Source organism: Pseudorasbora parva, chromosome 6, assembly GCF_024679245.1.
Source record: "Pseudorasbora parva isolate DD20220531a chromosome 6, ASM2467924v1, whole genome shotgun sequence".
Lineage (NCBI taxonomy): Eukaryota > Metazoa > Chordata > Actinopteri > Cypriniformes > Gobionidae > Pseudorasbora > Pseudorasbora parva.
This window is the reverse complement of record NC_090177.1, coordinates 8,826,079-8,851,975: the sequence shown is the minus strand read 5'-3', so window position 1 is coordinate 8,851,975 and position 25,897 is coordinate 8,826,079. Positions and strand designations below refer to the sequence as shown.

Sequence of the window (25,897 nt, the reverse complement as noted above, 5' to 3'; positions counted from 1 at the left end):
AAAAGCAATGGTTTGGCAGATTTTACATTAATCACACACATCGAGAATGAGAACAGAACTGCCACATCTGCCCGGCAGAAGGCAGCAATGACCATCCTAATGCTCTCTCTCTCTCTCTCTCTCTCTCTCTCTCTCTCTCTCTCTCTCTCTCTCTCTCTCTCTCTCTCTCTCTCTCTCTCTCTCTCTCTCTCTCTCACTCTCTCTCTCTCTCTCTCTCTCTCTATGTGTGTGTGCACGCGCGCGCGCCTACTAAACGTATTTAAACGTCGTATGAAATACATGACACAATGTGTGCAATATCACAGCATAAACAAGAAAATCATCTTCTATAATCCAGAAATGTTAACTGTCATTTGATATATTTTGTGTTAATCAATAGAAATAGGCTACTTATTATTCAGGTGCACATGCTAAATTCATGAGAATACATTTTCTTTCTTTCTTTCTTTCTTTCTTTCTTTCTTTCTTTCTTTCTTTCTTTCTTTCTTTCTTTCTTTCTTTCTTTCTTTCTTTCTTTCTTTCTTTCTTTCTTTGTGAACTGTGCAAAGAAATAATAATAAAATAGTAATAAATAAATTATACCAAAAAGGATGCTGCTAAGATAGTATGCCATTAAAAAGACAAATTCTTTCTATCTTCTGTGATGGAGACATTGCAGCTCCTCAGGATCCAGAGGTGACAGGTCACTCTGCTGGACGCCTTCCACTCTGTTCATCCTCTCAACAAAAAAAAAAAGAGTAAATACCCAGTAATGTGTGCAGTTGTGCGGTCTGTGTCCAATATATTGCTGCACATCAACACTACATATCTGGGAGATAACAGAATGTTCTAACAAAAGTTATATTTGTTTCTTAGGTCTATGGTTCGGCCCATCGGCCTAAAGCGAACGTTCTATTACTTAGGCCTATGTTTATTTATAGTGACTTTGACAGCTATTTTGTGAGTTTTCTTTGTGATGCGTTTCGACTTTTTCAAAAGGACAGCTTTAAGGCTCTTTCTTTTCTCCTTGTATGCATACTTTGCGTATAAAAACCGTCGCACTGTCTTATTTTGCCTCTCAATCATCGTTTGATTATTCAGGTCTGGCTCATGGCCACAGAACACGGAAGTAGCGTTCAGACACAAAAGTATCGCCGATCGTTGGAGTGCCAGCAGCGGCCTTGTGATCACCTGTCTGTCTGTCTGCAGTTCACATCCACGAACAATGCGTGTCCCACAGTTGTCAAGGTGAGGAGGAGGAGGATGATGATGAGGAGACCAGTTTATTCAGTCATTATGTGTGTTTAATGGTTCTGCAGAGTGTGACAGTAGCACATGGAGGACATTTACGTGTGTGTGTGTGTGTGAGCCATTTATTACAGGGTTTCTGTTTTTGATTCGCTAATATGAAATATTCAGCTGGTTTTGTGTGATGACAGTGGATTGATCCAATGTTTGAAAGGGATTTCCGGTTTAATAGAGCTCAGATCTGTGTAAACTCTCAGGAATGAGACATTCAACACCTTAAACGCATATGTCATGTGTAAATGTTAGGACACACTATTGAATTCAGTGGTTTTCCGAATCAGGAGGACATAAAAAATCATCTAGTGCCTGGCAGGTCTTCAAATTTGGAAAATAAAATCTCAGATGAACAATAACACATGTGGGTGACAAAGTTAGGACACCCTATCATTTAATCGCCTGTAGATCCACCTTTAGTAGCAATAACTTGAAGTAATCGTTTTCTGCATGATTTATCAGTCTCTCACGTCATTCTGGGAGATTTTTGCCCCGCTCCTCTTTACAGTGTTGCTTCAGTTTATTGAGGTTTGTGGGTATTTGTTTGCACAGCTCTTGCCACAGCATCACATCATTTCAGTCAGGATGAGGTCTGGACTTCGACTGGGCCACTGCAACACCTTCATTCTTTTCTTTTTTCAGCCGTTCTGTTGTAGATTTGCTGGTGATCTTCGGATCATTATTCGGTTGCTTGACCCAATTTTATCCAAGCTTTAGCTGTCGGACAGATGGTCTCACATTTGACTCTAGAATGCTTTGATATAGGAGGAACGCATGGTCGACTCAGTGACTGTGAGGTGCCCAGGTCCTGTGGCTACAAAGCAAACTAAAACTTCTCTTCCACCAAAGAGTCGCTGTGCATTATGGCCAAACCTCTCCACTTTGGTCTCATCTGTCCAAAGGACATTGTTCTAGAAGTCTTATGGTTTGTCCAGATGCAACTTTGCAAACCTAAGTCGGGCTGCCATGTTTTTTTAGAGAGGCTTTCTCCTGACAACTCTTCCAAACATGCCATTCTTAAACCGTCTTTTTCTAATTGTACGGTGATTAAGTTTAACATTTAACATGTTAACTGAGGCCTGCAGAGTCTGAGGTGTAGTTCTTGGGTTTTCTGAGCAATGGTAAGAGCATTACACAGTCAGATTGTTTGGAAATGCCTTGTAACCCTTCGCAGATTGCTTTATAAGATCATGCTGATGTATTTCCTTTTTGCCATTGTGTTAACTCACACAAATGCTTCAGACCAGCAAACTGCCAGAACTTCAGCTTTTATAGAGGAGATCACACCTGCTAGTGATCAGTTAATCAAAGGCATTTGATCAGCAGTGCCTGACCGTTATTAACTCTTAATTCCCATGTTAACAGTAACTTAGGCGTCCTAACTTTGTCACCCATGGCTCTTCCATTTTGCCTTTATATTTGCTAAACAAATAATAACACCATTGTGATATGTCATGTGTTGTTTTTCATTCTAGGTTTTATTTTCCAAATTAAGACCTGCATGCCAAGGACCAGAGGATTTTTAAATGTATTATTATGACCTGATACAGAAGCAGTGTCCTCACTTTTTCACATGACTGTACGGTATATAATACAATATGCGGTGACAAGTTTGGAAACATTACTCTTTTTTATGTTTTTGAAAGAAGCCTGCATTTATTTGACAAAAAATACAGAAAAAAGATTTATTGTGAAATATTATTACAATTTAAAATATTGATTTTTCTTATTATCCACAACTTTCCTGCAAGTCTTAGTGGGCGTCGCCATGACACTCGATACTTCCGGTTGACGGTATCTCGGTTCCGGTAGGGCTGGTCGATTCCGAAATTTTTGGAATCGATTCCGATTCCAATTCGTTTCCGGAATCGACGGAGTCGATTCCAAGAATCGATTCCGCACTGTTGTTTTCGATTCCTTTTCGATTCTTCTTTTTTTAACAAAATCGATGGTGAACCTAGTTCCGGGGTGACCGCAGGATACAAGGATGTAGAAAGTATCCTTCTCCGAAACTTTATTTGTAAAATGATGATACATTTCCATAACTCTGATGAATTTTAAATGATGGATTCTCCTGAAATGGCCCGTATAGCCCAGAAGTAAATGCGATTTAGCCTAATAAATCAAAAGGATAGCACATTATTCATGGATGTTCATTTATTGCTTGTTTAAAACTACATGACATGTCTAAAATGCATGTGCACAGTTAAGTTAAATGACTACGTTCAAATAAGTGCTTTTGCACAGAATGTACGAGGTAAAATAACCACAATATTAAAGAAAAAAAATTATATAAGAGTGTGCAGTTTATTTGTCAATCAGATGCGCGAGCAAGTTGCGTTCATTAATATAGCAACATTAGACTCGTCATATTAAGCTGTTCTCTAGTCTAGGCACGTTTTCTTTCAGTTATCAATGGATTAATGAAAATAAAAGAAAATTGAAAATTAAAATAAGACCCTCACATCTGCATCTGTAAGCAGCGCTCAAAACCTACCGTTGTGGACAACAGAACCATTTCACAATTTAAAATTATGGAGTTTTTGTTTGCAAAATGTAGCAAACTTGTCCACGATGCAGGATCACAGAAGGAAACAATGACAATAAACACTATTAAACTAAGTGAATGAAAGGTATAGTAATAATCAGCGATATGCGTTCACATATGGCTTGATTTGAACGTTTCATACCATAAAAATCAGTAGTTAGAATTACGCTCTAGTGACGTCATCACACAATGACGCAAAAAAACGCTGAATTGCTTTATTTTTAACTCGTAATTTGAAACTAACTGTTCAAAAGAACTTTTTGCAAAAAATAAATAGACTTCCAATCATTATTAGTAAGCGAGAGACAAGTGAATAAAGAGGAGTCGATTCCCCGCGATGGAATCGATTCCCAACGCCTTAGAATCGAGGAATCGATTCTTTTTTGAGTTCTTCAAGCCGTCAAGGGTATTTTCATAATAATAAAGTGTATTATAATGCAGTGCTGATTGACATCGAATACTATAAAATAACGCCTCGTCTGCCTCACTCTGATGAGAAGCCACATCAGCTCACACACACTCGACTGACGATATGAAGTGAGGTAAAACATGTTATTAAACGTTGTCTTTTGCTGAACAGGTTTATGAACGCTTCACTAGTTTGTGAAAATGTTTGACTCGTGTTGCTTTTTCAAACGCACGTTATAAACGACTCAAACTCGCAGTCTTTCAGACGGAGCAGCGTTTATCACAGAGCCGCTCTTCGCTAACACACTGGGCATTTATTTATTTAATTAAAATCGCAGCCTTTGAGCTTTCATAATCGCACACAAGCCAAATCGCGATTGTGGTTCGATTTAGATTAATCGTGCAGCCCTTTTATATATATATATATATATATATATATATATATATATATACATATATATATATATATATATATATATATATATATATATATATATATATATATATTTGTAAACTGTGATACTTTTTTTCAGGATTCTTTGTCTTTTGTAACAATAAACACACACTACCGTTCAAAAGTTTGGGGTCAGTCATTTTGTTTTGTTACTTTTTTGAGTGTTAAAGGGGGGGTGAAACACTCAGTTTCAGTCAGTGTCATGTCAATCTTGAGTACCTATAGAGTAGCATTGCATCCTGCATATCTCCGAAAAGTCTTTATTTTTTTTATAATTATATAAGAAAGATGCGCTGTTCCGAGTCTTTCCGAAAAAAAGCCGAGCGGGTGGGGGCGTATCGTGTGAGCGGAGCTAAATAATGACGTGTGCTCGCTGCTTCTATGTTGAGTCGAGTGCGTCGTAAAGCTGTGTCATCCCTAACAGCGGGAAAAAAACTTTATTCAAAATAAAAATATGGCTTTTAATCAGATACAGCCATACATCTATGATCCGGAATCAGACCCAGAGGCTGCAGTTGAACAGGAGCAGCAGCAAAAACGACTAGAGCAGGACGTCTCTATGTGGTACAAGTTATACACTAACTATATAATATGCTTAGCGGCTTGTGTTATTTACATATTTATACTTGAATTATATCGTCGTATTTTTGTCTTTGAAGGTGTACATGTGGGAAGTGCAGTTGTGCACGTGTGTTTGTGTGTTTACGCGTGGTTTGTGTAGACAGTAAGCGGACTGGTTTTGCACGGCAGGTTAAGTTAGTGTTTACATAGAAAGACACGGAATAGTAGCGCATTTGAATGAAGAAGCGCGCTTATTTAGTTCAACATATTTCCCCACTCTTTGTGTATTGTTGTTTGGAGTGCTTTTACGATACACAAACATAAAGTTACACATATAGTGGCCAGCTAAACAAATGTACACGCACTACACATCGCATGCTCCATTGATCAACTATACGTGATCATGTTTGGGCTACTTGATGAGCATAGGGAAAGACACAGACATTTGAAGCAGTCTCACTCACCGCCTGCGGTTCTAACGTTGGGACTGCTCCATCATTTAGCATTAGGCGATCGGGAAAATCCGGCGTCGAGCTGGGCCTTGTTTATGAAACAGTCGGCACCGAAATGCAGCGAACAGATATAAACATTCGCGCAACTCAGTTGCTGATCCGGAAAAGCAAATTACATCCACTGTTGCCTTAACGCGGGGTTTTTGGGGAATCTGTGCAGGACTGTCTTGGTCTGGCAACCAAAAACACACTTTTTTGGTGACATTGTTATGTGCACATCACCTGTCCAGCATCCTACAAGCCAGCGCTTTGATGGGCGTAGCCTGTTACTTTCGCTCTCTCCCTCTCTCTCTCTCACGCGCTTCCGGTAGAATTGTCCGTAAGGCCCATACAAGGAAATTCCGCCCCCATTAACGTCAAAGGGGACGCATGATCTCAAAAAACTTGCCGAAACTTATGACTAACCGGAAGTAGTATTTTTGACAAAGAAATACTCCCATCAAACGTCCACCTTAACTTTTGAAACTTTGTCTATGTTTAGTATGGGATTCCAAGTCTTTAACAGTGTAAAAAGATCAGTATGCATGAAACAGCATTTCACCCCCCCTTTAAATTGACAAAAAGTGAAAATATTTCTAGTTTGATTTTTTTAAAATCTTTAATTATCAATAAATCCTGAAAAAAATGAAGCAGCACAACTGTTTCCAACATTGATAATAAATCATTATATTAATATGATTTCTGAAGCATCATTTGACACTGAAGACTGGATAAAGACTGGTGAAAATTCAGTTTTGATCACAGAAATAAATTATATTTTAAAGTAAAACAGAAATCATATTTAAAAAATCTGTATTTCTGCAGAAAAGACTTTATTCAAAAACATTAAACGGGATGTCAAAAGCTTTTACATGCATTCTCATGCTAAATGTGTCAAAGTTTTTTTTTTTAAAAAGCTAGTTGGGCGTATGCCAGAGTATTACTGTGACAAATACATTCTTTCAGGATCGAACAAGTCTCGAAAGTTTTTTTTTTTTCAGAGTATGGCCCTGTATGACGTTATAAAGAGCGGTATTGCTTGTATGTGCACTTCTCCTGGATACACACACACACACACACACACACACACACACACACACACACACACACACACACACACACACACACACACACACACACACACACACACACACACACACACACACACACACACACATCAACCAGAGTGAGAGCAAAAACTTGTATGAGATTAACGTGAGACTGGCAGAAACTGTGTGTTATGACCCCTTCAAATATTTTAACATTTCCAAACTTTAGAGCGGGGCTGTGTATTTTACGGGCTCATTTTAAGTATTTTCAAATAAAATAATTTGTGTTCTGTGTTTCACCCATGAGAAATTATCCAAGTTGGTGCAATTGTTCTTGATACATTAGTGTAGCTTGTTTTCATCTTGCAGTCTCCAGCATGTTTCTGTGAGGAACGTCTCTGAGTAACTCCACATGTGTGTTGTGGGATCAGTTCGTCCAGAGATCTTTGTGTCTGGATGTCTTCCTGTGCTTAAATATTTGTACTGAACAGACCCATTGTTCTTTTCAGATGGAATATATGGGGTTTTTAAAGTGTTGAGAGAGAGAGAGAGAGAGAGAGAGAGAGAGAGAGAGAGAGAGAGAGAGAGAGAGAGAGAGAGTGAGAGAAGAGAGAAGAAAGAGAGAAGAAAGTACTGTAGAGATGATGCTGACTGGAAAACAGCATAAGGAAGCCATGTTACTTAAAGGGATAGTTCACCTCAAAATCATTGACTCATCCTCATGTTAGTTCCATATCTGTGCAGCTTTCCTTTTTCTGTGGATCAGCACGCAGAACAGCGCTCTGGTTGAGCTATTCCTTGAAGTGTATGTTTCTTTCATGTGTATATCTCTTTTCATTCCCAGCTCTCCACGGGTCCAGGCGGTGTTGACCAGCGCGTCTTCGGGTCTAGAGGGCTTCAAAGCTCACGCCGTCTTCCAGGAGATCAATAAAAAGCTGCATGAGGTACAGGATGCCTGCTTGGGTTAACTCATCTGAATTAGTTGGCTGAGGTGGTCAAGCCTCTTTACACCTCAGCGTCTCTGCCTGAGGCTCCATCAAGTTGGGTCTGAATTCGAGTTATTACCCAGCTTTAATCATGGCAGTGATCCGCTGTCAGGCCTGCTTTCCCCCCGCTGGCTGGTGTGAAAGCTTTTTATTCAGACTACAAAGTTATTGGGTGCTGAAGAAATCGTCAATTCATTAAACCCAAATCCCTTGGTTATCTAGACGATCCTTTTCATGTTGCTTCATGTGCATCACATACTTTGAATCTGCAACATATGTGTCCATCCCCCTCCTTTAACTGCAGTTTCATGACCTGCTTAATACCTCAATGCGTTAGCCCGCTCATCATCTGGGTTTACAGGAATAGTTATTCTCCACGTTTTGTTCCCAAGTCAGACAAAATATATTCTATACATTGAAGTTGTGTATATACGTGAGCATCAGCTCATTTGCATTTAAAGGGACACTAAATGGCATGTTTTTGCTCGCCTTCAAAAAGGGACATTTTTACATGCTATAAAAATGATCTGTGGGGTATTTTGAGCTAAATCTTCACATACACAAAATCAGAGACTTCTTTAACATCTTGTGAAAAGGGTTGTAATAGGACCCCTTTTTTAAAATGCTTTTTCTTTAGCAAGGTTGTCTAAAATTCAATCAAATGTACATTTATAATCTTTCAAACCATTTATATTTAGAATAAATGCTGTTCTTTTAAACTATCCTGAACAGAAATGTAACAGTTTCCACAAAATATGAAACTGTTCAACATTTATAATAAATATAAATGTTTCTTGAGCAGCAAACCCTCATATCAGAATGATTTCTGAAAGATCATAGATTTAAATGATAATATTTCACAATATTTCAGTTTTTCCTGAATCTTTGATCAAAGAAATGCAGCAGAAGAGACTTGCAGAGAATAAGTAAATAACTTCGAGACTTATTAATTATATTTAGTTTTTCCATAATAATTCCTTAACTCAACCCGTTTTATTTGCGTAGACATGAAAATGCACTATCCAAATTTAGAAAATTAAATTAAATAGAAAAAAAGGTTAAGCATATGTAAATGTATAATGTAAAAATAGAATTGTTCATATTTTATGTAATATAATCTTTTACAAACCTGCAAGAAAATCAAGGCCAAAAATATGACCGAGTTGTGTTCCAAATTTATATCTCAAAAAATGAGCTTTCAGTGAGATTTTGTTTAGATGCAGTACCAAACTTTTCAACTATTTTGTTATTTTATTAAATAAAGTAATTGCATTTAATCTCATGATTTCTGACCAGTCTTTAGAACATAGGATGAAATTTAATGTTATCAAAGGTTAATGTAAAAATGTAAAAAAATTATATTAATGTTTTTAAAACAATAATTTTTGCAGACAATATGGATTCATATAACTTGTAATTATAAGTTGTATTGACTACTTAAAAGCTACACTGTGTAACTTTTTTAGTTTATTCTTAGCTAAAAACACTTAGTTCTTTCAAAAATATATGTGCTCATTAATGTATATTTACTTCTTTCAAGTTATAAAGTATTCTCATACGTTTTTAATATGCCATTGAAAATACATACGGGTGAGGGGTTCGAATGCCGGTGGCCATGTTGCCCCTCCATCTTGGAAGTACAGTAGCCAAAGAGGGACATACCTGTAAATTCAAGCTTCGCCTTTCGTGTTTTAACACTCGATGGCACTGTGTCAAATGTGAAGAGGGGGATTGCCATGTTAATCTTGGACTAAATCGGCCACGGTAGGAGTTAAAACGAAATCAGAATTGAGAGGAACAGAAACTAATATTCACCTTTTCACCGCTAGATTAATAGTGTCTTTTTTTAGCTTGACAGTAAAAATGACCATAATATCTTTTCAAAAAGTATTCCGTAGTTTTTTATCCTTTTGGATGGAACCACCTAACGGGTAACAAAAACAGTAAAACATTATTTTTGTGAACTAACCGTCATTTATTCATCAGTGTCTCTGATTTTCCTAGTTGTGTGTTCAGATTCAGTCTGGGTTCTGTTAGTGGCTAAGTGAAGTGTGCTTGTTCTTATTCATCCGTGGATCTCTCACCTTCTTGAGAGATGAGACACCATCTCTCACTGTCAGCCATTTGAGCTGAATTACTCAAATTACAGCCTGTTACACAACAGAAGTACTCTGGGGAAAAACCAATGTGCTTTCTGATCATTTTTGCTCCATTACGCTCTGCAATGCAGTGTGTAATTTTATGAGGTAATTATTGTCTCACTCTCCCAGGCTTGAGGGCTGAGGCGGTTTGTTACGAGCACCTGTTTATGATGCTTCTGGTTTGTGTAAAAGCAAGCAAGTGTAACAAATGGGATGCAAATGTTGTATGTATGTATGCAATGCGAGTGTTTGTGGGTGTTTTATAGGATCTTTTCAAGGTTAAAATCAATTTTATTTTGCTCGCTGCTTTATCCAACTATACAACCCCTTGCAACCAAATATTCTTTAAAATACACTGATAATATGTCCCACTGCTGGTGATTTTTGTGTAATCTGTGTGTGCGTCTCATAAAGAAAGATCTCTTTAGAGATGTGGCCTAGCGTTTATTGTGTGTTTGAATCCAGCTTGAAATATTTTCTGATCCTGCTGCCCCCTTTTTGATGTTATTTTTGTATTATAACACTTTAATTAAAGGGATATTTCACCCAAAAATGAAAATGATCAAGTCATCCTAGGTGTATATGACATTCTTCTTTCAGACGAATACAATCTGAGTTATTTAAAATATTCTAGCTCTTCCAAGCTTTATAATGGTAGTGAATGGCAGCCCAAAATTTGAAGCACAAAAATTGTCCATCCATCCATTATAAAAGTAATCCACATGGCCCGGGGTAGGTAATAAAGGCCTTTGGAAATGAATCTGATGGGTTTTGTTAGATAAAAATCCATATTTGACATGTTTCACAAATATCTAGCTTCCGCCAGACCATTTTCCGCCTTCAATTTACGAAGGATGTCTTGAATGGGTGTAAATCTGGGTTATTTTCATTATTTGGGTGAACTATCCCTTTAACAGCTGCCTGATATTGGAAAAAAGCGGACTTTGCAATTATAAAAACAACTTCACCAGATTACTTGAATGATTGGGCTGATATTCTAGGGGAGTGAATCTGCACAGAACATAATAAACAAATTACAAGCACAGATAAATACAATAGAACTAAGTGCTAAAATAAATAGTGATATATGTTTTTCAGGTAAATCTAACAGTATTCAGGTATATAAAATGAATAATCAAATGTAAATTAACACTGCATAGTCTTCACTTTATGAATTAAATATTCATCTTTGTTAAAGCTACAAACGCTGTATTTTCTCCTTGTATTTTGTGGTTTGATTAACATTGATGACAGACAGCAGCTGGAATATTAGGCTACTGTCACTTTAAGACCGAATGCACATATCCAATATGATGATGCACATCTGTTTTCTTTCTCAATTGTTTGCGTTCACGTTAGTTATAAGTGACTGTTTATGGAGGGACTCACCAAGACTGGCATTTTGACATGATTTTTGTGTGTGTGTGTGTGCAGTCATGCACAAATAGATGCAGATGAGAAAATAATTCTGTTGGATTCGGTTAATGGTTAAACTTTGGGGACAAAAAGTTATCTCTTCATCGTTTAAGTTTAGCTGCGGTTCACACAGTTTATGGTGGGTGTGCAACTGATGGCCTCTGTGTGTGTGTGCGTGTGTGTGTGTGTGTGTGTGTGTGTGTGTGTGTGTGTGTGTGTGTGTGTAGGACGGAGAGCAGTTTGTGAAGAAGATCGGAGGTGTGTTTGCCTTCAAGGTGAAGGATGGGCCGGACGGAAAGGAAGCCATCTGGATCGTTGATGTGAAGAACGGAACGGGCTCCGTTCACAATGATGCTGGTGAGTCTGTTATAAAATGCAGATGCTACGAACAGCTGTGACATTTCCTAGTTCAACGGTATCTCAGGCTGGACGCATCTGGATCAAGTGTAGTTATTTTCATGAAAACAGCTCTAAATTTAAAGGAGAAAATGGCTGTAGGTTGAAGGAGAGGTTGGATATTTTCCCCAGTAGAGATGCATCTTTCTGAAAACTGTGAACACTTATCAGAACACACACTTCCAACAAACATTCAACACCAAAACCCACTTAACATTAAAAAATAGAACTTAAATAATAAACTTAAATCAGTGAACACAAAAACACACAATGTAACGTTAATAAATTATTTTGTAGCTTAATAATATAAAGTCTATCAAATGAAAGCTGCTGTCCGTGTTTTTTTGTATTCAAGATTTACAAATATTATACAATGACAATGTATGACATGAATCCATTTTCCAAACCGTGTTTTTGTCTTACCCTGAATCATTATGGTACACTTTTAATAAGTGTTTATATTGGGACTATTTCAGGCCAGACTGGTAGGTACCGCTGCGGAGGAGCACAGTCCCTGCGTGATCCGCCATAGACATAAACAGAGAGAAGTAGCTCCGGCTGCAATGTTCTTCCGCAAGACACGTGCAGTTCTGCTTATTAACCACTAGAGCGCAAAAAGTTACGGACTGCAGCTTTAACACAAATACCCGATTAATAATACTATTAAAATAACGCCTTAAACTAAGGTCGTTAAGCATTTGATTTAAAACAAATGGCACAGAAGCACTGAAATGTAACCTCTGACCAGAATGTTGGTGTATTAAGTAGATCAGTGTTGGGCCGTAGCGTCGCTACAAGTAGTGACGCTACTAGCTTAACTACATTTTTCAGTAGCGTGGTGGTAGCGTCGCTGTTTTCTCAATGAAATAGCTTTTCAGTAGCGAAGCTCTTCTGTTGATCAAGTAGTGCGGTAGCGTCCACACAAGCTAACGTTTCATTTTCCCAAGCATTTCTGAGGATCAAGCTCAAATTGTAAACACAACTGATAAGAACGCGGATATACTTCACTTTCTACGTTCCTTTCTGTCTCGCGCAGCCGCGCACAGATGCGCGCGCGAGCCTTTCAAAGTACTTCTTTGGCAGTGAGCGCGTAAAGACGGGATAGGCGCGTGCGCATCCGCACTATCTAGTTGATGTTTTTTTTTCTCCTAGCGCTCAATTAGCTGTTGCACACGCATCGTCCGCGCGCTGACAAAAGAGAAACTGCGGGGTTTTAAAATCTATTGTGTCTCTTGAATAAACAGCTCTTGTTAAAAGTATCGGGGTCCAGCCTGGCCACCTCTTGATATGAATGAATGAATGATTGAAACTTGTTTCATGTGTGTGGGAGACATACACACACACACACACACACACACACACACACACACACACACACACACACACACACAGGCTGTTTTGTTTTTTTGCCATGTTTGTACTGTTTGGAGCTGGGCTTAATTATTTTGCTACTGTACTTTCTGGACTGGACTTTTTTTTGTACAAGTTGAGTTGTAAATTAAAGGGTTACTTCAGCGATTAGCATATGGCTTTGTATCAGTAGAAACCCTGGAGTATATTCAAATTATTGTGCTTTCCCCCCTCATATCTCCCTGAGACAAGAGATTTATGCATTTTATTTCTAGAAAAATTCCTCCTATGATGCAAATTGACGATTTTTGCATCATAGGAGGAATGTTTGCCCAAAGGCTAAAGACTACAGCCAGCAGAGGGAGCCATTTCCGCATGTTTTGATCTCGCACATGGGGGATGGGAGATTACACTCAGCTTGCAGGGAGAGCTCAGCTGGCAGGCACTCATTTAAACGGAGCTATGGTGTGCAATGTAAGTCTTTTAACTTATCAAATTAATTTCTATGAAAGTTAAGCTTGTAAAGGCATGAACTGAAACGCGCCGGACTGAACTTGCGTTGTGAATGTATGCCGCGAGTGTAGTCGCGATTACCTCAGCTCTCATCACTCGTGCAGTTAGTGCTCAGTGCTGTGATACTCGCGCGGTGACCCACTCATATTAAACAGACGCGTTCAGTTTTTAATTGTAGTGTCTTCTCTAACTCAGTCGCTGTAATCAAGTTGGTGGCGTTGGGGAATGGCACAGGGCAGCGAAGCATTCTGGGAATTGTAGTCTTTCATCCCCATGGGACAAAAATACATTTTCTGTCTTTTCTCAGTCTAGAAAGCACCAAATTCAAAAATAATTTCACATTTCTACTGCATTGATGACCCAGTTCAAATACAGATTCATCTTCCCAGCGCTGAAGTACCCCTTTAACTTACAGTTTGTCCTGCAAAAGTGCCCAAGTCTAAATTGAGCATAAATGCAAACACACAGGTGCATATGCATATCATACACATACAGATGAACATACACACACACTCTCTCGACACCAGGGACCTATTGCACAATACTAGGATAAGGGATTAAGCTGGGATATTTTGGTGATCCTGGCTCAATTTATCCGCTAATATGCAGTTATCTTTCATTATCGTTATCGTTCTTGGTATGAGTTTGCCTTTAGGGTATGTTTGATATCCCGGCTTAATCCCATATGCTAGTTTTGTGCAATAGGCCCCTGGTTCCCTTTCGAGAGAGGTTCCTCGTATTACGTATGGGAAAAACTCCTTTTCTCGAGAATATGAAGCAAAACTTTTAATAAAGGTATCTATGTAAAGCGCAGTGAGCTGCACGGCCATAGCCCAGCGCGAGGAGCGCTCTGATTGGCCGGGCTGCGGCAACTGCAGGAACCTATGGTGAGGCGGCTGAGAGGAACGAACCAATGGGGGGCGTTCCAGAAGCCCGCCGAAAAAGGTGCTTATATTTGCATACAGGAGGCTATATAAGACCCTAATTCGCCATAGGTGTCAGATTTTATCTCCTTCAGCGATACCTTCGCTGGTCTCCGGAAGAAGCACCGCCGTTGAAAAGGCACCAGCGGAACCTGCAGCTGAGGACGACGGACTCCCTCTCCGCCTTCTCTGCCGTTCCAGCTACGCCATCCGGCGTTATATATCCTTTAAACTGTGTCTATGTTGAGTGTTATATGTGTTTGTGTGTGTGTGTTGCCGCTGCAACGCCACTTCTAGAGCTTACAGGCTTGTTCTACTCGAGGACTCTCTCGTTCCGCCGCGTCGTTAAGCGCCGCGGAAAGACGGAGCTCTTCTCACTCTCCCTCTGCTCTCGTCCCGTCGCGCTGAATAGCGCCGCGGAAAGAGAGAATGTTAGAGGACATGAGCACACTCAAGCCGAAGCTCTCTTCACTCTGCCGCCGCCGCGGCTCTTCTTCCGCCGCTGCCACAGAGTTGTTCCCACTCTTCTCTCATTCCGTCGCGCTACAGCCGCGGACAGAGAATACTAGAGTGAATAGGCGAACTCGAGCCGAAGCTCTCGTCACTATACCGTCGCGCTGAGGAGGCGCCGCGGACAGACGGAGTTTTTCCTCAGTCTTCCTCTTCTCTAGTTCAGTCGCGATATCGCCGCGGACAGAGAATACTAGAGTGAATAAACAAACTCGAGCCGAAGCTCTCGCCGTGCTAGAAGCGCCGCGGACAGAGTTTTACCTCACGCTTCCAATTCTCTCGTCCTGTCGCTCTATCGCCGCGGACAGAGAATACTAGAGTGAATAAACAAACTCGAGCCGAAGCTCTCGCCGTGCTAGAAGCGCCGCGGACAGAGTTTTACCTCACGCTTCCAATTCTCTCGTCCTGTCGCTCTATCGCCGCGGACAGAGAATACTAGAGTGAATAAACAAACTCGAGCCGAAGCTCTCGCCGTGCTAGAAGCGCCGCGGACAGAGTTTTACCTCACGCTTCCAATTCTCTCGTCCTGTCGCTCTATCGCCGCGGACAGAGAATACTAGAGTGAATAAACAAACTCGAGCCGAAGCTCTCGCCGTGCTAGAAGCGCCGCGGACAGAGTTTTACCTCACGCTTCCAATTCTCTCGTCCTGTCGCTCTATCGCCGCGGACAGAGAATACTAGAGTGAATAAACAAACTCGAGCCGAAGCTCTCGCCGTGCTCATTCTACCGCCGCCGTGCTGAAGCGCTGCGGACAGAGAATACTAGAGTAAGTTAGACGAGCGAGCTCGGGCTGTTGGGTATGTCAAGAACAATGTCGCTGCAGCGCGCGCTTACTGCCAAGGAAGTTGTAATGGCTGCCTTGTCATGATAGCGCGCGCCCCTTCCACAGCGCGTTGCTGACTAGAGCGCGGCTTACGTCATAGCACGCGCTCACTGTCAGAGCATAAGGGCGTCGGAAAATGGCTGCCAAGCTAAGCCCTTTTTTCACTCTATCACTTCCAGTCCCCTTTATTCAGGCGGCTGGAAAGGTTTTTACACTGTAGACAAAGTGTCCACTACACAGTGTGCACCCCTACATAAGCACTGTTAATTCAGCCTCACAAAATCACAAATAAATCCCGCCGCGGCCGGATTACACCATATAAAGTCAACTAGCCTTATTGCAGTCAACTAGCCTGTGGTCAAACACGCTTGTCTGCATGCGCGCTTTCAGTCTAGACTAGAGCATAACGGCATTGTGGAATGGCTCACATACCACCCGCACTTCCTTACATTCTCCCAGTTCCCTTAAGTTAAGTGACTGGAGATGAAATATTGCAGTCAACTAGCCTGTGTTAAACACGCTCGTCTGCACACTATGCTGTGTGCGTTTACCCCTGTGGATTTGCTCACTGGTTTGCACCGTGGGTATTCTACGTAGGTTGTGCGCCACTGCACATTGTTTACACTACACACAAAAGAGCTTTCTATGTAGGAAATGTGCCCACTTTACAGTCTGCACTCCTGCACCCAAGGACTTTTCACAAAGTTCACTCTCGCACACACAATATAAATGTGAGGCGTGCGCCCACTGCAAAGCCTGCACCGCCAAAACTAACACTATCCCCACAGTGTTACAAGCAGTGTTACAGCACAAGCAACCCGGCTAACAGGCCCCTATTACTAAGCGGCCAGCCCCCGAATCTAATTCAACCCCTGGCTTTACGAGCCCAGGCCTGGCAGGCCATTCCTGGTATATAATATTGGGTGTTGAACATATAAAACGAGGTTCTCGCTACAGTTTTGCTCGCAGACCCCGCGATTCAAGCCGTGGTCGAGCCCTCTGTAAGAAGCAGTGTCAGTCACGTGCTCTCGCTGAGGCATTGAGACTGTTAAAGGAGAGAGCGGCGAAAACAGTACACCCGACGCTAGCGAGTCAGGTTTTTACTGTCGCTAATTCCTCATGCCGAAAATGGGTGGCGGTCTCAGGCCCATTTTCCAGGCATCTGAACAAAGCACTTATGACACGCTCGTTTCAAGGTGCTGACGGTGAAACAAATCCTTGCGCACATTCGCCCCGGGGATTGGGTTTTCTCAATAGATCTGAAAAACGCATACTTCACGTTACGATAACCCCCCACCCCCACTACAGGCCATTCTTGAGATTCGCCTTCGAGGGGCAGGCTTATCAGTACAGTCATTGTCATAGACTCAAGACTTACGGCATAAGAACCGTGCATGGCTAAGCATCTCCTTTTATGGGCAGAGCACAATCTGAGCTCCCTAAGGGCGGCTTACGTGCCAGGTATTCTGAATCAGGGTCTGGACATGTTATCCAGAGGACCCATGTCCCCAGGGGGATGGTCCCTTTACCCGCAAACAATTCAGCTCGCACAGCACACGCTGCCCAATATTTTTTCTGCAAACGCAGGGATGCCCTGGCCCATGTTGGCCCAGACTCCCTCTATATGTTCCCTCCGATCGCGATCCAGCTGCAGCCTGTGCTTTTTAATAGCCCCACTTTGGAAGAACCGCACATGGTTCTCCATACTGTTTCAGCTGTCAGACACAGCCCCATGCCTATTCTGCCAATGAAAGGGAAGGTCTGGCATCCCAATCCCGAGCTGTGGGCCCTCCACGTATGGCCCATCAACGGTATCCGGGAACCTCTCTGACAAGTTATGAACACTATTTCGGAAGCTAGAGCCCCTGCTATCTGGCAGCTCTGCTTTGAAGTGGTCAGTGGTTTTCTAACCAATGTGCTACGCGAAACATCGACGCACACTCATGCGAACTGGCGGAACCGCTCGCTTTCTCCAAGAGCTAATGGATGCGGGTCGTCCCCCCTCCATACTCGGGGTGTGTGTCTCCGCCATAGCAGCTAGCCACGCTCCGATCGCGGCACATTCACTAGGGAAAAGTGATCTTATTGTGTGTTTTCTTAAAGGGGCCAGGAGATTCAGCCCGCCTTGCCCCTACCTCGGTCCCTATTTGGGACCTCGCCATGGTTTTGGAGGCCGTGAAGGGTTCCCCCTCCTAACCACTTCAGAACACGAGCTTGAAGCACATATCACTCAAAACCGTTTTTCTGCTGGCTGTGGCCTCGGTTAACCGAGTGGGTGGCTTACCTGCACTCTCCGTGAGCCCTTCCTGTCTTGAGTTTGGGTCCAGCAACTTCAAGGTTGTGCTCAAACCGAGGCATGGTTTTATGCTGAAAGTGCTATCAACCCCTTCAGTATGCAGGTCTTTGCACTGCTTAACCCGCGTCTCAGAGAGAATAAGACGCAAACCTATTCTGCCCAGTCAGAGCATTGAGATTGTATCTAGAGCGCTCCGCCCCCTTCAGGCAGTCGGATCAGCTCTTCATTGCTTCGGTGGCCGCACTAAAGTTTGTGCTGTCATGAAACAGTCTCTCACACTGGATAGTGGATGCAGTCCCACTAGCATATAGGTCCAGGACCTAACCTGTCCTACAGGCATTTAAGCCCACTCCTCTAGAGGCATGGCCTCATCTTGGGCTTGGTCGTGTGACATTTCTTTGGAAGATATCTGTGCGGCGGCAGGCTGGGCCTCTCCGTCCACTTTTATCAGATTCTACAAGTTGGAGGTTCCAGCTCTACAAGCAGGGCTTCTCTCCATCTAGGCTCTATCTTGGCCCTGGCAAACAGATTGGCTTACATTTTGGCCTGTACACATTAGTCCTTAAGCACTATTCATTCATCATAAGATCCGACTATGTCCGATCAGCTGTTCAAACGAACCGACTCTTCCGGTTCTTCATTCCCCTTATAAGCCGCCTCTGTCGGTGTCTCGGGGGTTTATAACATGTGCTTTGGGTATACTGGGTCAGTCAGCACACACGGCGCTTTACATTGTGTTCCCATACGTAATACGAGGAACCTCTCTCGAAAGGGAACGTACTCGGTTACTTTCGTAACCTCGGTTCCCTGAGAGAGAGGAACGAGTATTACGTTCCGTGCCGTGTTTATGCTTCTCAGGTATCGCTTCAGTCGATCTTAAAACCTGACACCTATGGCGAATTAGGGTCTTATATAGCCTCCTGTATGCAAATATAAGCACCTTTTTCGGCGGGCTTCTGGAACGCCCCCCATTGGTTCGTTCCTCTCAGCCGCCTCACCATAGGTTCCTGCAGTTGCCGCAGCCCGGCCAATCAGAGCGCTCCTCGCGCTGGGCTATGGCCGTGCAGCTCACTGCGCTTTACATAGATACCTTTATTAAAAGTTTTGCTTCATATTCTCGAGAAAAGGAGTTTTTCCCATACGTAATACTCGTTCCTCTCTCTCAGGGAACCGAGGTTACGAAAGTAACCGAGTACGTTTTGTTAATATTTTGGATCACGTGTTTTTGTTGCCGAATTGATTTCGGACAGTTTTTGTATAACTAAAAAAAATGTGATCACTTTTATTGATCACTGAAATAGCATTGATTGGAATGAAGTGGGTTCAATATAAAATTAAATAAATAAAAAGTAGCTTAGATGTAGTAAACTTCTTTTGTCAAGTTGCTGTAGCTTAGCTTGCTACATTTCCCAGGGGGGTAGCTTCAGTGTAGTGAAGCTTAATTTAATGTAGAGTAACTGGTAGCTTAGCTCACTACATTTTCCAAGTAGCTTGCCCAACACTGAAGTAGATGTTTAAACTTTTACACTTCTACGGTCTCTGATGTTCTAGCCTGTTAATGTTAAGCGTGGGGTTGTGCTAAACGCACGAAGACAGATACATTTAAATCGTTTTTAATAAACTTCACAAATTATTCCAGGCACAGGAAAACAAAGAACTCAACCTACACAGTGCATAACTTTAAATGAGACCAAAATGAATAGGAAGGCATATGAGGTTATTAATGACACATAGCTGAAGGAAATAACTAATCATATTTGTAACCATGGTAGCCAAGAAGCAGTGGGAAAACTGAACAAAGGTAAAAACACATAAGCTAATGAATACAAACTAAAAAGTCCCAAAATAATCATACTTACAGAACATACATGAAACACTTAAAATCTTAAAATTGCTTTCAGTGTAATTATCTGGTATATTTTTGGCCTGTTTTATCACACACCAGTCGCAAATCATAAATCTGATCATTTTGAAAAGAATAGTGACACAGAAGGCCTGCTCCTTTGAGAATGTCGTGACGCATTGGGGCGTTTTTGTGGTGTTTGTGCTCTATTGTTGGTGTTCAGCACAAATGGCATGAAAATGACATCACAGTAGGCGGAGTCACTGCGGTTACACCCACTGAGTGGAGGTGTTGGTGTTCAGCGTAAAAAAGTCACTGTAGGCGGAGTCACTGCGGTTACACCCACTGAGTGGCGCCGTTGGTGTTCAGTGCAAAAATTGTCACAGTAGGCGGAGTCACTGCGGTTACACCCGCAGAGTGGCGGTGTTGGTGTTCAGTGCAAAAAATTGTCACAGTATGCGGAGTCACTGCGGTTACACCCACTGAGTGGTGGTGTTGGTGTTCAGCATTAAAAGTCACAGTAGGTGGAGTCTCTGCGGTTACACCCACTGAGTGGCGCCGTTGGTGTTCAGCATTAAAAGTCACAGTAGGCGGAGTCACTGCGGTTACACCCACTGAGTGGCGGTGTTGGTGTTCAGCGTAAAAAAGTCACTGTAGGCGGAGTCACTGCGGTTACACCCACTGAGTGGCGCCGTTGGTGTTCAGTGCAAAAATTGTCACAGTAGGCGGAGTCACTGCGGTTACACCCGCAGAGTGGCGGTGTTGGTGTTCAGTGCAAAAAATTATCACAGTATGCGGAGTCACTGCGGTTACACCCACTGAGTGGTGGTGTTGGTGTTCAGCATTAAAAGTCACAGTAGGTGGAGTCTCTGCGGTTACACCCACTGAGTGGCGCCGTTGGTGTTCAGCATTAAAAGTCACAGTAGGCGGAGTCACTGCGGTTACACCCACTGAGTGGCAGCGTTGGTGTTCAGTGCAAAAATTGTCACAGTAGGCGGAGTCACTGCGGTTACACCCACTGAGTGGCGGTGTTGGTGTTCAGCATTAAAAGTCACAGTAGGTGGAGTCTCTGCGGTTACACCCACTGAGTGGCGCCGTTGGTGTTCAGCATTAAAAGTCACAGTAGGTGTAGTCACTGCGGTTACACCCACTGAGTGGCAGCGTTGGTGTTCAGTGCAAAAATTGTCACAGTAGGCGGAGTCACTGCGGTTACACCCACTGAGTGGCGGTGTTGGTGTTCAGCATTAAAAGTCACAGTAGGCGGAGTCACTGCGGTTACACCCACTGAGTGGGGGCGTTGGTGTTCAGCGTAAAAAAGTCACTCTAGGCGGAGTCACTGCGGTTACACCCACTGAGTGGCGCCGTTGGTGTTCAGTGCAAAAATTGTCACAGTAGTCGGAGTCACTGCGGTTACACCCGCAGAGTGGCGGTGTTGGTGTTCAGTGCAAAAAATTGTCACAGTATGCGGAGTCACTGCGGTTACACCCACTGAGTGGTGGTGTTGGTGTTTAGCATTAAAAGTCACAGTAGGTGGAGTCTCTGCGGTTATACCCACTGAGTGGCGCCGTTGGTGTTCAGCATTAAAAGTCACAGTAGGCGGAGTCACTGCGGTTACACCCACTGAGTGGCAGCGTTGGTGTTCAGTGCAAAAATTGTCACAGTAGGCAGAGTCACTGCGGTTACACCCACTGAGTGGCGGTGTTGGTGTTCAGCATTAAAAGTCACAGTAGGTGGAGTCTCTGCGGTTACACCCACTGAGTGGCGCCGTTGGTGTTCAGCATTAAAAGTCACAGTAGGCGGAGTCACTGCGGTTACACCCACTGAGTGGCAGCGTTGGTGTTCAGTGCAAAAATTGTCACAGTAGGCGGAGTCACTGCGATTACACCCACTGAGTGGCGGTGTTGGTGTTCAGCATTAAAAGTCACAGTAGGCGGAGTCACTGCAGTTACACCCACTGAGTGGGGGCGTTGGTGTTCAGCGTAAAAAAGTCACTGTAGGCGGATTCACTGCGGTTACACCCACTGAGTGGCGCCGTTGGTGTTCAGTGCAAAAATTGTCACAGTAGGCGGAGTCACTGCGGTTACACCCGCAGAGTGGCGGTGTTGGTGTTCAGTGCAAAAAATTGTCACAGTATGCGGAGTCACTGCGGTTACACCCACTGAGTGCTGGTGTTGGTGTTCAGCATTAAAAGTCACAGTAGTTGGAGTCACTACGGTTACACCCACTGAGTGGCGGTGTTGGTGTTCAGCATCAAAAGTCACAGTAGGTGGAGTCTCTGCGGTTACACCCACTGAGTGGCGCCGTTGGTGTTCAGCATTAAAAGTCACAGTAGGCGGAGTCACTGCGGTTACACCCACTGAGTGGCAGCGTTGGTGTTCAGTGCAAAAATTGTCACAGTAGGCGGAGTCACTGCGGTTACACCCACTGAGTGGCGGTGTTGGTGTTCAGCATTAAAAGTCACAGTAGGTGGAGTCACTGCGGTTACACCCATTGTGTGGCAGTGTTGGTGTTCAGTGCAAAAATTGTCACAGTAGGCGGAGTCACTGCGGTTACACCCACTGAGTGGCAGTGTTGGTTTTCAGCATAAAAGTCACAGTAGGCGGAGTCACTGCGGTTACACCCACTGAGTGGGGGCGTTGGTGTTCAGCACAAAAATTGTCACAGTAGGCGGAGTCACTGCGGTTACACCCACTGAGTGGCGGTGTTGGTGTTCAGTGCAAAAATTGTCACAGTAGGCGGAGTCACTGCAGTTACACCCACTGAGTGGCAGCGTTGGTGTTCAGCGCAAAAATTGTCACAGTAGGCGGAGTCACTGCGGTTACACCCACTGAGTGGCGGTGATGGTGTTCAGCATTAAAAGTTACAGAAGGTGGAGTTACTGCGGTTACACCCAATGAGTGGCGGTGTTGGTATTCAGCGTAAAAAAGTCACAGTAGGCGGAGTCACTGCGGTTACACCCACTGAGTGGCGGTGATGGTGTTCAGCATTAAAAGTTACAGAAGGTGGAGTTACTGCGGTTACACCCAATGAGTGGCGGTGTTGGTATTCAGCGTAAAAAAGTCACAGTAGGCGGAGTCACTGCGGTTACACCCACTGAGTGGCGCCGTTGGTGTTCAGCGTAAAAGTCACAGTAGGCGGAGTCACTGCGGTTACACCCACTGAGTGGCAGCGTTGGTGTTCAGTGCAAAAATTGTCACAGTAGGCGGAGTCACTGCGGTTACACCCGCAGAGTGGCGGTGTTGGTGTTCAGTGCAAAAATTGTCACAGTATGCGGAGTCACTGCGGTTACACCCGCAGAGTGGCGGTGTTGGTGTTCAGTGCAAAAAATTGTCACAGTATGCGGAGTCACTGCGGTTACACCCACTGAGTGGTGGTGTTGGTGTTCAGCATTAAAAGTCACAGTAGTTGGAGTCACTACGGTTACACCCACTGAGTGGCGGTGTTGGTGTTCAGCATTAAAAGTCACAGTAGGTGGAGTCTCTGCGGTTACACCCACTGAGTGGCGCCGTTGGTGTTCAGCATTAAAAGTCACAGTAGGCGGAGTCACTGCGGTTACACCCACTGAGTGGCAGCGTTGGTGTTCAGTGCAAAAATTGTCACAGTAGGCGGAGTCACTGCGGTTACACCCACTGAGTGGCGGTGTTGGTGTTCAGTGCAAAAATTGTCACAGTAGGCGGAGTCACTGCGGTTACACCCACTGAGTGGCAGTGTTGGTTTTCAGCATAAAAGTCACAGTAGGCGGAGTCACTGCGGTTACACCCACTGAGTGGGGGTGTTGGTGTTCAGCGCAAAAATTGTCACAGTAGGTGTAGTCACTGCGGTTACACCCACTGAGTGGCGGTGTTGGTGTTCAGTGCAAAAATTGTCACAGTAGGCGGAGTCACTGCGGTTTCACCCACTGAGTGGCAGCGTTGGTGTTCAGCGCAAAAATTGTCACAGTAGGCGGAGTCACTGCGGTTACACCCACTGAGTGGCGGTGATGGTGTTCAGCATTAAAAGTTACAGTAGGTGGAGTTACTGCGGTTACACCCACTGAGTGGCGGTGTTTGTGTTCAGCATTAAAAGTCACAGTAGGTGGAGTCACTGCGGTTACACCCACTGAGTGGCGGTGTTTGTGTTCAGCATTAAAAGTCACAGTAGGTGGAGTCACTGTGGTTACACCCACTGAGTGGCGCCGTTGGTGTTCAGCATTAAAAGTCACAGTAGGCGGAGTCACTGCGGTTACACCCACTAAGTGGCGGTGTTGGTGTTCAGCGCAAAAATTGTCACAGTAGGCGGAGTCACTGCGGTTACACCCACTGAGTGGCAGTGTTGGTTTTCAGCATAAAAGTCACAGTAGGCGGAGTCACTGCGATTACACCCACTGAGTGGCGCCGTTGGTGTTCAGCGCAAAAATTGTCACAGTAGGCGGAGTCACTGCGGTTACACCCACTGAGTGGCGACGTTGGTGCTCAGTGCAAAAAATTGTCACAGTAGGCGGAGTCACTGCGGTTACACCCACTGAGTGGCGGCGTTGGTGTTCAGCGTAAAAGTCACATTAGGTGGAGTCACTGCGGTTACATCCACTGAGTGGCGGTGTTGGTGTTCAGCATTAAAAGTCACAGTAGTTGGAGTCACTGCGGTTACACCCACTGAGTGGCGCCATTGGTGTTCAGTGTAAAAGTCACAGTAGGCGGAGTCACTGCGGTTACACCCACTGAGTGGCGGTGTTGGTGTTCAGCATTAAAAGTCACAGTAGGTGGAGTCACTGCGGTTATACCCACTGAGTGGCGCCGTTGGTGTTCAGCGTAAAAGTCACAGTAGGCGGAGTCACTGCGGTTACACCCACTGAGTGGCGGTGTTGGTGTTCAGTGCAAAAAATTGTCACAGTAGGCGGAGTCGCAGCGGTTACACCCACTGAGTGGCGGCATTGGTGTTCAGCGCAAAAGTCACAGTAGGTGGAGTCACTGCGGTTACACCCACTGAGTGGCGCTGTAGGTGTTCAGCGTAAAAGTCACAGTAGGCGGAGTCACTGCGGTTACACCCACTGAGTGGCGCTGTAGGTGTTCAGCGTAAAAGTCACAGTAGGCGGAGTCACTGCATTTACACCCACTGAGTGGCGGTGGTGGTGTTCAGCATAAAAGTCATAGTAGGCAGAGTCACTGCGGTTACACCCACTGAGTGGCGGTGTTTGCGTTCAGCGCAAAAGTCACAGTAGGCGGAGTCACTGCGGTTACACCCACTGAGTGGCAGCGTTTTTGTTCAGCGCAAAAGTCACAGTAGGTGGAGTCACTGCGTGGTTACTCCCGTTTGTTTTAAGCGCAACAATTATATCACAATATATTAAATAACCTGGGAAGCCCACACCACTGAATGTTTTGGATGTTTGAGAAGCACTGGACTAGCAGATTTTTATCTATTTCCCCGGTGTCAAAATCAGACACATAAATGTCAGGAAACACGGTTATCACTGGTTTTCACTGTTGAGCCCTTCTTGATCTATCAAGAAGATGATAGATCTTTTTTTTTATTCAATTTTTGCAGTGCCCCCTAATAAATTCAATCATGTTGCTGGATGTTTTGCCACTCAAATGTTAGTAGAAGCATCTGCATGCCTAGTGCTTGATTTATACACCTGTTGCAATGGAAGTGATTTAACACCTGAATTCAGTGATTTGAAGGGGTGTCCCAATAATTTGACAATAAAGTATTAAAGTACTGATTATCGCTTTTATTTAGATTATTTTTATAATATGACCTAATGTTCTGCTATAAATTTATAGCAGAACATTATGACTTAATTTTCTGCTATAAGGCAGCTCTCCGGTGTGTTTGTTTTCTCATCGACTTCTGACCTCAGCTGAACAGATGAAATAAGCCAGGTTAGATTTATATGTCAGAGAAGACGGAGCCTCAGAGCCCCACCCA

At 43.6% G+C, this 25,897-nt stretch overlaps 1 protein-coding gene across 1 annotated transcript in view; it reads left to right on the top strand.

Annotated features, from left to right (window-relative positions):
- The first annotated feature begins 1,078 nt into the window (after positions 1-1,078).
- Positions 1,079-25,897, top strand: part of scp2b (sterol carrier protein 2b) — a 44,451-nt gene continuing 19,632 nt past the window's right edge. Inside the window, exons 1-3 of the mRNA XM_067447159.1 lie at positions 1,079-1,227; positions 7,637-7,736; positions 11,563-11,692. Of these exons, the coding sequence (XP_067303260.1) occupies positions 1,205-1,227; positions 7,637-7,736; positions 11,563-11,692 (253 nt within the window). The 5' untranslated portion in view covers positions 1,079-1,204. The remainder of the gene's footprint in view (positions 1,228-7,636; positions 7,737-11,562; positions 11,693-25,897) is intronic.